Here is a 12,515-nt window from a genome sequence, read left to right on the forward strand (position 1 = left end):
ATATTTTCCAGATATGCGCTGTCAGGACCCAAAAATTTTTTAAGAGGTTAGAAAATTTTAACCTAATTTTTTTAGGCTTTATAGGCCGACGCACTGTTGCAGGACCCTGTATGTATAATTACTATTTTTTTTGTAGGATTAATTTTTTTTACTGTTAAAGCTGCAATGTATAAAATTTTAATGCAATTTTCAGCCTCTTCTGATTAAAGTGATTCTTCGTTGTATACTTGCTCAAGCTGATTGCCTGCATCTTAAAAAGTATTGTTCAGAAGGGATTGCTCGTAATCTTAGTCTACACTTAGAGTTAATCTTAAAATCCGTAATAATTTTGGCAATATTGCGTAATATATCTGTATGTACAACTCTTCTTTATTTTTTTTTAAACAGCACCTAATGTCCCCAAATACGCCAAATATCGTATAGGCAAAAGGAATATTCCTGCCATATTTTTAATACATATGTAGAGTATATGTTTGAAGTATAGACATATATGAAGTATATGTTTAGTTACTACAAAATTTCGTTTCTTTAAGGTAATTCAGATATTTAGTTAAATATATATTTAATTTTTGTACTTATTATACTATATAAAAATATTGGAATAGAGGTGCTTTGGGATGACTTACCCCTGGACAAAAATATAATGGTTCTAGTTTCTCCAACTCTTATATTTTCCAAGATTTTCACATTAAGTCTTTTCATATTAAAATCTTCAAATATTCAAGAAATTACTTTAAATCCACGAGATATGTCCAAATGCATTATTAATAATAAAATCTTTGATCTTCTATCAGCCTGAGTTAAAGTTCGTCAGTGAAGACAGTAATTTGTAGATTTTAGGAACATCATTATGCTAACTTTTGGCAAAAAGAAAATAGCATGTATGGATTTAATGATTAGGACCTGCCTCTGGTCAAAACTGTCAAATTTTGATAGTTTTAGTGTCTTTTTCGTTAACAACCATATCGAAAACTGTAGAATAGTCTGGCATAGAAATCATACGACTAATATAAAATAAGTAACAATGGTGAATTTAAAGTAAATTGGCGAATGTCGAAGAACATTATATGTGCTGACACAGATTATCTCCTGTAAAGTTCGGAACACTTGTGAACGTTCGATAAACTCTCCTGAGCTTAGAACATTGAAAGGCCTTTGAATGTTCTAAGCTCCTGAGCACTCATGTACTTATTTTGACAGCATAAAGACCCTAAATCACACAATTTTTTAAATATTAAATTTAGGTTTAGGTTTATTTATTTACCTACGGTATACTAAGTCTTTTGTAGCAACTCAAAAGTAAAAAAAAAACAAAACATAAAACATTATACGATAAATAATTATTTTCAAAAACCATGACTCAGAAACTCTTCAGTTGAATATTTAAAGCAGTTAATATAAAATAAATGAAAAGCAGCTAAAATGTGCTTAATGGTACCAACTTGTCTCATTAGGCAATTTATTATAAACATTAAAATTTAAACTGTTTTTAATGCTTTTAATTAACCCATATCGTGGCATTCTGTCAGTTGTTAGATCCGGGGGTGGAAATTCCAGATCATGAACCAGTGGTGTAATTGGAACGATTTGCGTGAATCCTTAACAATGCTTAAAAAAATTTTTGCATAAGAAAATTTTTAATTATTTAAGTTGCAGTGGAAATATTACAGAAGAGAGAGTCTTTGAGAGAGCTTCGATAGAGCAAGCTCCAGCTTAATCTAGAATCAATGTTTATTCCTAAGACCCGAACAGTATCGATAGCAGAATGCTCATTATTATCATAAAGTATTTAAATATTGGCAGGATATTTGCACAAAATCAATCTAGAGTCTGCTCCTTGGCTCATAAAATTGCAGAATTCATATCAGGTATAGATTTTCCCTTGCAAGCCATGTTTAAGTTAATTACAAATAGTAAACAAGTGAAGGGTTATAAATCAAGGCTGTAAAAAGACACTTATAAGTGAATTATAATTCTTTGATACTGTGATCGAAAAGGAAGAGAAAGCCTTCCAAAGTCAAAGCCAACAATCCATAGATATTCACAATGGAGATATGGACAAAGTGCTATGAATCCCCAGAGGACTTATAACAAAAATATAAAGACAGAATGAAGCATATAAAAAACAACGAAGAAAAGAAAACATGTGCCAATCTGGAAAAGGTGCTAATATCTTTAAAAGATGAAACGGCTAAATACTGGCATGTTAAGTTGCAGCGAGTTGAGATAGTCAAATTCAAGACATTGTAATTAATCATCTCACCGGTTCAATTGGTCTGGATTTATTCTTTAACGGTTTCTTTTTATTTTCCAGTACCTTCCAAACTCTCCTCTGGCCTCCATAAAGATCGCGTTCCATGTATGTATTTGTAGAACTTATATCGTTATTCTCTTTTGATTCTTTAATAGTGTGCCTTTTAATTCTTACCCACAATTCCTCTTCATGTTTTTTCACCTAATTGGTTACTGTTTATGACACTTTTGGTTACTTTGACAGACATTAAAATTTAAAAAAAAAGACACTTTAATAAAATTATTTTCCTGAATACGGTACTGCTATATAAGATAAACTATTGATAATAATGCAACAATACATGCGCATAAAATAAGAACAATCTTTTTTTTTCTGTTGATACATCAGTTAATGTGTACATGGGATTTTTGTCGACTTTATCATTGCCTCTCGAGTAGTACGTAAATTTAATTCAACATGGTATGAGTGTATACGGTGGTTCTCTTTAATTTGTAGCACAAAAACAAGTTTAATTTGATTAGTTTTTATAGCAAGTAGGTATATAACATTATAACAACACGTCTTTTTTTATATTATAGTAAGCATTGGGGTCGTATAGGTTATAACAACCATACAAAGATAACAACTTTGTTTTTGTGTTAATTTATAATCGGGTCTGTTGTAGAGCTTTAAAGAACATGGGGGAAGTCAGTAACAGGAGTCCTAATGGAAGTGTCGGAGAGCAACAAAGGGATGTTGACACTAAAAAGTGCGTAAAAAAATATCGTTTTATTAAGTTGTTAGTGCTTTTATATATATTTTTTAGGAGCAAAAAAACATTTAAACCACTACCTTCAAGGCAGTTTGAAGTGAGGGATTCGCTACTGGTGGTGATATGCCAAGATCCCCATATAAAAGTGGTGAAAAATATATTCGCGGCTTCTTTAGTGGGGTTGTTTTTGAGTACAGTGGTGCACGATTGGCTGGAAAGGGGAGAGTAAGTGTGAAATATTTTTGGTACATTTTAGGTGCACAAATAACCTTGTCTAAATTATAAATTATATACAGCGTGCCCCACTTAATATGGATACAAGCCAATATCTTGGTTATTCCTTGAACGATCTTTTTAACTTTTATATTCAATCCTCCTTAATCAAGATACTTAAGTTCTATTTTTGATAAATATTGATACAGAGGGTGTCACTAAAATAAGACATTTTTATTTTTATTAATTTTTTTAAAGTATGTACTACTTACTAAAAAAATATACCAGGAAAGTCTATTTTTATTACATATTTTACCTTATATAAGCAATATTCAAGCAATATTTTAAATAATGTTGTCACAAATCTCTTCAAATTATTCACATTCTACAATATCACCCACTTAAAGAATTTGTAGCAAAACAGCATAATCTACAGATAAAACAAATTAATTTAAAATTACCCCATATCCTCTAGATAAAAACTTGTGATTTTTATTATTGGGTCATCCAAGGTTGCTGCAATATTTTTTTTATCAAGAAAAAAAATAATATTAATTATTATCTAATAAATTAATTTGATTTTTACAGGTTTAAAATTGGTTACAAAGTAATCACTGCAGGATTCGGAGGCTTCCATTGGGTCATCCTCATATGGCTCATGATAAACCTAGGCGTCATTTTGGCTTATTTCTGCTTCAACATATGGGCCAATATCCGGATAAACTTCCCACCAAAGGGTAAATTTATATTATTTTTACTTAAGTTCCAATTATGTTTAAATTAGTAACTGATTATCGAGGTTATCATTATCGATTTTTTCACTCACTTTATTACTTATCGTATCATCCACTTCATTGAATCAAAAGATAAAGTTCAGTATAAATAAACATTAGGCTGAGATTATAGTTTACATGACACATTCAAAAATGTCTAATGTAAAACAGCTTGATCTTTGATAAATATTGAAGAAAGAAATATAACATTATCATTAGTACGTTTGCACTCAATTTTTTTATTATGTAAGTAGATATTGTTCTTGGGTTTTAGGACATTTATAGTACGTTCAGTACAAATTCAATTTTACTGTTGCATAATATTCAGCAAAATGATTGCTAATATACTCTAGATTACTAAGATTAATGCCATGGTCTTGTGTAATTAGTATATCTGTAAATATTATTAGTAGTTTTCCTAGTCACTTCCAACAATAAATTATGATAAAAGAATCAATCATGGATTTGATTTTTGATACTGGACAAGTGAAGTTTTGCTGAAGTTAACCCCATAATATTTAAGAAATCCTTTAGAAGAACCCTGCCCTTTCATCTCTTGATTTTCTCATGCTTTCTAATCTATTCTGATCAAAAGTTTGTAAATATACTAATTTTTTTTATTATTCTTCTTCAAGGTCTATAGTGGACTTTAAAATGACAAATAATTAATGTGCTTTTGTACCCTAAAAAGCCAGTTAAGTTTTAGTAAATAACCTGTATTTCTGATGTTTATTCAAAATTAATTAGGGCCAAACTATCTATTTAAGAACTAATATTCCAATTACTACAGTATTATCTAAAAAACTGATCCCTCATATTTCATGAACCTACTGCGACCAAAAGACCATCTAGGAAATTTCTGTCTGGAACACTTAACTATGAATCAGCGTCATTATACAATAAATGCTTGACTCCATGTCCAGATGCAAGAGATAATGGTCCAGGCAGTTTTTCCTTTACGATGATTCTTTGATTAATTTACTTCTCTGGAGATGTCTTTACCAGGTCGACAGTCAATTTTCATGAGCACCAACATCATTTCCTTGCCAATTCTTTTCTTTCTTGTTTTTTTTTTCAGTTATCCAAGTTATCCAGCTGTAACTGACTGATTATTGATCTATAGTTTTCTTAGTGCTTATCATAGTTCATATAATCTTCAGTCATAATCTTTTTCTCTGCTATTCGAGTAACTTCTGCAATACCATATTCAATAGCTGCTTCATATAGATGATTTTTTTTAGTTAATAAGAGTCATGAAATCTACTCATCATTGTCATCTTATTCTATTTAATCTTTATATTGATGCTTCTCATCCCTCTTTAAATATTTTTACGGTATATAAACGTTTTTCATCCATCCTCTTTTTTTACGTCTGAACCTCCACGTGTTTTCAGAAATAAGAGATAAAATAGCTTTTGTATACTAAGTCTTAATTCAAAATAAAATTATATACTACCCTATTCTTTTACTTATACTTCTTTCTTTTTTAGCTCAAAACAAAAGAGTATGGGATACAGTATGGCTTGTGGCACTAATAGCGTATTATATTTTGCAATTTCGTGTGAGCTCTGTGATGGTGTGGAAACTTGAGCTCGCTATTGTGTCTTCAGCTATAGTCTGTCTGGAACAAGTAAGTTTTGGCTATGTTATTCTTTTATGATAATATTTAATGAAGTATAAAGAATGTATCAGACTCAATAAAACTAATATGCTGTATTTTTTTTTAATTTTTAATAAAAGATCAATTCAAATTTTAACATACAGTTTATTTTAAGAATTTTTCGATTACTGTCTGAATTTTCTGAAAGTTCGTAGTTACGTAGTTTATTCGATTAAATGAGAAATTCATCACTTCAGTAAAATTAATTGTCATATCTCAGACTGAAAGAGGGATATATGGGTCGAAAAAAGTAATAAAATACTAGCTTCACCAGTATCTAGTTTGATATCCCTAACCTTGAAATCAGACAGCATCATTTTGATGATTTAACTATTTATAAGATCTTAAATGGTTTATATAAGAAATCCCTTTTCGCACCTGTTAAAGAAAAGTCAACTCTCCTATGTTTTATTTACCTTTTCATCAGCCAAGTATGAGTTTTTTTCTCTACGCACTAATACTTTGCGTTTCTTTAATGAAAGTAGTTTTTTGGATTAATTTTGCAGCTGCTTACTGTCATTTAGATAATAATAAGTCAAAAATTCTTAATGGGTTAATTTTTTTTTCAATTTCAAAGTTTTTTTCAAGTCGCTTCATTTCTTTTTTCATGCTTTTCAAATTATTTAAAGTAGTTTCCAATGCAACTAACGCTGAGTAACTAATTTTTTTTTTTTTTAATTTCAATTTTTTTTGGAATTCTCAGTTCTCAAATACCTTGTTCTGTTCCTTGTTCTACTTCATAACAATTTTCCAGTTAATTTTCAAAATACGTGAAGTTTTAAAGCCATTTTCAATTTTATTCAAGCACCTCAAAAAGAATCTATGACCTTCATTATTGTCCTTGGAACTTCAGGTCTCTAGTTTCTCCAAAGCTTCATGGGAGTTTTCCAGTTTTATCCATTGTCCAGTTTTGTGACAGATTTTAAAAAAAGTTTCTTCTGTTTAGAAGGAATTCATTATTTTTTCTTCTTCAATTAAAATATAAAAATAAAAATATCCAGACAATTAAAGCATATGTATTTTAAATTTTTTATTCTTCCAAGCAGCAATGACTTTTTATTAGGGTTATTAAAGCAGATATTAAAAATGTCAATAACTTTAAAGTGAAACAATTCTTTAAGCACTTAAAAGCATCTTCCTCTCAAGGGAATCTCAATAAGTTTAAAACTTTGTATTTAAAGTCTGAGCTGAGCAATTTAGATAGTTTAAGGATTAATCCATTATAGAGATTTGAATGACTCAAGGGCTTGGTTATTCCTTGAAATACTCAAAAGTATCTTCCAGGCATTTAAAGAAAATATTTTTGAGTTTAAGGCCTTGTTTTTGAATTCTGAACAAGTACTTTAAGTACTCACAAAAATCTTCCAGGCATTTGTAGCTAACTAAAATGGGTTTAGAATTTTACTCTTTAATTCTAGACAATCTAAAAGAATTTCAGGCTCTGATTCCAGGCATTTGAGTTAGTTTAATGCCTGGAATAATCCTTTAAGTACTTCAAAAAATCTTCCAGGCATTAAAGAAAATATTTTTTAATTTAAGTCCTTGTTTTTGAATTCTTAACAATCTAAAATAACTTGAGGGTCTATTGCAAGCATTTGAATAACTCAAGTATCTGGCACATTCCTTTAAGTCCTCACAAAAATCTTTCAATCATTTGGAGCTAATTTAACTGATTTTAGAAATTTTCTCTTTAATTCTATACAATCTAAAAGAATTTCAGGATCTGATTCCGGGTATTTGAGACGCTTTAATGCCTGGAATAATCCTTTAAGTATTCAAGATCATCTTCTAGTTATTTCAAGGAAATCTTAATAGAGTAAAGTAAAAAATAAGAAAATTGTCAATTTTAGACTCTAACCTATGTTTCTTATATACTTATTTTGTGTGAAGTTTTTAGCTTTGTTAATGATTATTTGTTCTGATTTAGGCTTCTGAAGTTTTATTTTTATAAAATTGCCTCTGCCGTCTATTGAAATAAATCAATCTCTTACCATCAAAAGTGTGTAAATCTCCTTGAATAGAGTACATAAGATATATGTTATATGAATCCAAAACGTAACATATATATAGATTAAATAGATTAAGTTAAGACACTGATTAAGTCCACTATGTGCAATGCCAAAAAATTTTTTTTCAGGTTCATGAACTAAATAAATATCCTCAAAAACACACAAATAATATATCACATAAATAATTTTAACGAGTAATCAATTGTCAAAGGTAGTAAATAAATGTCCTGAAATAAAAATAAATTAAATACTTGTATAAAATTGTATTTTTTAAATTAATGTAATTCTTTTAAAACTGTCCAAAATCAGCAAAATTATGGTAATAGTCATGAATAATAGCTGATCGAAATCTTTTGATACACTTTCAAGAATAGCCATAAATTTCCCGCAAAGAATTGAAAAATATTTATTTTTCTTTTAGTTTATATTATAAAATCTCGAGTGTACAAATGTAACGAATACTTTATCAGACTGATCATTAAAAATAGTAATATAATTTTTTTTAAATTATTGGTATTCAATATACAATTTAATGTCCAAATCAACTTCATACAATAAGTCTCTTGCCACAAATCTACACTCATAGAGCCATTGTCTACGCCTCGTAGAATTCTGCTGATTCCACACGGGTTATAGAATTTACTACTCTGATATTTCCAGACAAGGCTGCTAATGAAAGTCCATGCATTCGTAAGAAGCAATGCTGAAAAAGTACTTAATTACAAAAGCCACAGCGAAAAGAAGTTGCAGCTGCCCAGTTTTCGCCATTACATCTTTTTCTTGTTTGCTCCCACCATCGTATATGCTGACCAGTATCCGAGGTAAGTTTACCCTAAGAACCACGCATACATTCTGCTTCGATAATGTCACTAGTATTAATAACAGTGAATATTCTTCTTTCAGAACCAAAATTATTAGGTGGAACTTGGTCCTAGAAAAAGTGGTAGAGCTAGTGGGAGTGGTTTTCTACTACGCGTTCCTGCTGGAGAGATTCATCATTCCAACCCACCAAGACATCGGCCTCCGGCAATTTACTCTTAGCGAAGTAATCGTGTTGATTTTCGATAATTTCGCTGTAGGTCTGATGTTCCTGCTTCTCGGATTTTATGTCGTCCTAGATACGACCCAAAATCTCGTTGGAGAACTCATGAAATTCGGCGATAGGCAGTTTTATTTAGCATGGTGGACGGCTACCAACTACTCTATGTACTTCAAAACTTGGAATTTGGTGGTAGGAGACTGGCTGTACACGTATATTTACAAAGACTTGTATGAGTACGTTATACCAGGCAATAAAACAGCCGCAAAGTTAACGGTCTTTATTATATCTGCCATAGTGCATGAGTGGGCTTTAACTTACATGTTTGGATTCCTGTTTCCAGCATTATTTATAGCGTTTTCGTTTGTGGCAATGTTCTTAAGCTCGTTCAGGCTGCCCAAGCTTAATATAGTGAATGTAATTTTTTGGTACTTACTGGCCTTTGGCTCGGGGGTGCTGGTGTGTCTTTACACATTGGAATGGTTCGTTAGACGGAATATGCCAGTGGAAAGTACGTCTCTAAAAGACTTTATTGTGCCAAGGTTGTTCACTTGCGGCTGTGTTAGTATATAAGTTTTAAAATTGTGTATTTTTTTTTAATGTTTTGTAAATAAATTATCTTTTAAATGTTATAATTTTTGGCATTCTTAAATAGAGTTTTACAAGATTTTTTTTAACACCCTCTCAGGATATTTTGAATATTTTAGCTTTTAGGACAATAGGTATCCCAGGAATAAACCATCTCATCAATATATACGCATACAATTGAAAAATATATGAGGCATTGGGACTAATTTGGTTAATATTAGAGACTCTAAAATTCCTTGCTCATGCAATAGCAAAAAAGGATTTGCTGAAAAGTTGATAATTACTCTGGCACCTAAGCTTTAGCCAATAAACGGCTTTTGCTCTCATTTAGAACGTCTAGCTGGTTTGTCAACTGCTCTGATAGAAGTACAATTAAAATAATTTCGCGTTGAAGAACTTCTCACGCACTATATCCCAAACACAAATGTATAATTGGACTTTCTTTGTTTGGAAAATTGTATCTGTGGAGAAATTGCCGACCTGGAGCATTGTATATTAAATTGTACAAATCTTAAAAATAATCTGTATATGCTTATAATGTTGTATAAATGTTGTTATAATGTTAGGAATTTCATTGACCTACCATTTAATCTAAAATCCATGGTCATAATAAGAATCTAAACGTGTATTCAATTTTATATAATTATGTTGTGTCTTCTAACTTACATATAGTGAAAGGAACAAATATAGATTAAAAAAAACTATATGATGATGACGTATTATGGTAAAAAGTATTTTAGGTGGAATAAAGCGTGAGAAGATGAAACTAATTTTGAATGATATCATATTTGTATACCAGACAGTAAAAAAATATATGAGGCATGAATGAAATAAACATTATAATATAAATATAATGAAACAAACGTAAAGTTAAATAAGTATTAAAAAATAAAAATATTTATTACATATATTAAACTGCTTTAGCTTATATTAATTGAATGACATTTTTCTTCATAATCTTTTCTAAATAGTAAAATAAATTTACAAAACTAATTTATTTTAAATACTTTGATTCAGAATTCTCTAATTTATGAAAATACCTGATTTAAAAAAATACATGTATTAGGTACTCCAGATGAAATATTTTTAAATTTTCCTTATCGAATTTCCATATGAAAATAGTTTTAATTTAAATCAGGAAAAATCCAACATATTTTTCAATTATTCTTGAATTTTTCCTTTTTTTTTAATTATTTTTGTTTTAATATAATTTTCTTTTGGAACCGAATGTTTTTTTTGTAATAAAAATTTAGTTTTAATCCTTGTTAAAATATTCAGTATTAAAAGAATATCAAAATATTTATTATTGCGTTAAAGATATTTCAAAAATCATATTTTTAATAATAATAACAAAAGACTGCATTATTTACATAATTTAAGTACAGTTACTCTGACTTCAAGCTAGTCTTTTTACCTAACCACTCATTGGAAAAAAAATAATTACAGTGAAACCTCTCTTGAGCAGACACTCATGGGACCTTCAAAAAGTGTCCGCTCAACGGAGGTGTCCGTCCAAGGGAAAAAGGCCACACAGAAGCAAAATTAAACAGCATGTTATTTTATTAAACAAGTTTAATATTAATTATTTAATGACAATAAGTATATAATTAGGGTTACAAAATAATAATTATAATTATGCAAAAAAATAAACTTAAAAAAAAACAAAAACTTATGAAATAACAAACCAACGAAAACAAACTAAACTAGTACATACATACATAATATAAAGATTTCTGTAAGAAATAATATGTAAATATTTTGGAACACATGTACAAATTAAGATCATTGTTTATGTTTAAAATATTCTAATAAAGACGTTTGTCAATTTTTTTTTGTTGAGCAAAGTATCTTGGAAATGAAGAACAAGCTTAGATAGTAAATCTAAAGCAGATAGGTCACCCCTAGCCTGAGTGAAGCGTTTTAACTGTTGCGTCATATTAAAAGCCTGTTGATAGGTAGTCAATTCCTCTTCTTCCTCCACGTGTTCCTCTTCTGACTCATCGGATGATACCACTACTTCCTCTTGATTCGAAACCTCCAGAGGAAGGTCATCAATTTGCTCCAATATTAAATCATTGTCTACATTAAAAAATTCGTTGATATCCTTATTGTTTATCATTCCAAAATTATCCTTATTCCTCAACATTTGAACTAAAAGTGACAATGGAATGTCGGCTTCATTTTCCCAGATTTCCAGGTTTTCTGAACTATTAGAGTGTGTAATGCCAGACTTAATAAAGCAATTTTGAACCGTTTTCTTTGTTACTTGGTCCCATGCAATGTTTATAAAGTAAATTGCATCTAGGACGTGTATTTTTCTGGCTAATTCTTGGGCTGATTCAGCAGTATTTATGGCTAATAAAAGTTTTTTAATAATGATTGTCCTATAATCTAAAGGCTGTATAATAGAAGTGTAGTCTGGAGGCAAAAAAATCAATTTAATATTTTTCAATCTTATATCCTTTGGGTGACAACATGCATTGTCGAGAAATAATAAAATTTCTCGTTTTTCACGCATCATTTTTTTATCAAATTGATTTAACCATTCGGCCATTAATTCACCGGTTATCCAAGCTTTTTTATTCCACCTATAAGTAACTGGCAATTCTTTCACATTAATATTTTTAAATGCTCTTGGTTTGGCCGTTTTTCCGATCACTAGAGGTTTTTATTTTTGTCCCTCCATATTAACAGAAAAAAGTATAGTCAATCTCTCTTTTGAAAACTTACCTCCAATACATCTTTCTCGCTTCAAATGTAGAGTCCTTTTTGGCATTGCTCGGAAAAATAGCCTAGTCTTATCAGCATTATAGATATTTTTGGGAGCATAAAGTCGAAATTATACCCATTTGTAGTTACGTCATCCAGGTGAGAAAAAACGTATGGCGTAGATATTTTTGCCAATCAATATTAGGTTAGAAATTTTACCATCGCCTTCAGAAATTAATAGTGTAATGCTATGTATTTTTATATTATCAGAAATTAACAAATGGTTTATTTCAGCAGCATATTATTATATTTTTATACTCGTGTATATACTTTCATTCCCAAAAAATTTAAAAAAATCTTGTAGTATTTATTGTATTATTAACAAACTTAACAAATATTATTATAATTAATCATAAATAATGGGACATAAACAACAAGTCCGAAACGGAATTGCACTTCAAATTGAGAATGTGATAGAGCGAGCCGCAGATGCAACAAAATTGAGCACGACAACGATCG

At 29.8% G+C, this 12,515-nt stretch overlaps 1 protein-coding gene across 1 annotated transcript; it reads left to right on the top strand.

The window, feature by feature from the left end:
* Window positions 1–2,621: 2,621 nt before the first annotated feature.
* LOC126742221 (sterol O-acyltransferase 1) lies at window positions 2,622–9,334 on the top strand. Its single transcript, XM_050448831.1, has 7 exons — window positions 2,622–2,787; window positions 2,919–3,002; window positions 3,060–3,230; window positions 3,807–3,955; window positions 5,482–5,621; window positions 8,321–8,481; window positions 8,564–9,334. Exons 2-7 carry the CDS (start codon window positions 2,932–2,934, stop codon window positions 9,270–9,272), a joined length of 1,401 nt encoding a protein of 466 aa, XP_050304788.1. The 5' UTR covers window positions 2,622–2,787; window positions 2,919–2,931; the 3' UTR covers window positions 9,273–9,334.
* The last annotated feature ends 3,181 nt before the right edge of the window (window positions 9,335–12,515 follow it).

This window comes from Anthonomus grandis, chromosome 11 (genome assembly GCF_022605725.1).
Source record: "Anthonomus grandis grandis chromosome 11, icAntGran1.3, whole genome shotgun sequence".
Lineage (NCBI taxonomy): Eukaryota > Metazoa > Arthropoda > Insecta > Coleoptera > Curculionidae > Anthonomus > Anthonomus grandis.

Bases quoted from the DNA above. Each gene is read 5' to 3' on its own strand.
- LOC126742221 (XM_050448831.1), top strand. From the start codon at position 2,932: ATGGGGGAAGTCAGTAACAGGAGTCCTAATGGAAGTGTCGGAGAGCAA. The intron at 3,956-5,481 runs GTAAATTTATAT...TTTCTTTTTTAG, and splicing joins GATAAACTTCCCACCAAAGG to CTCAAAACAAAAGAGTATGG. The intron at 5,622-8,320 runs GTAAGTTTTGGC...TGATATTTCCAG, and splicing joins CTATAGTCTGTCTGGAACAA to ACAAGGCTGCTAATGAAAGT.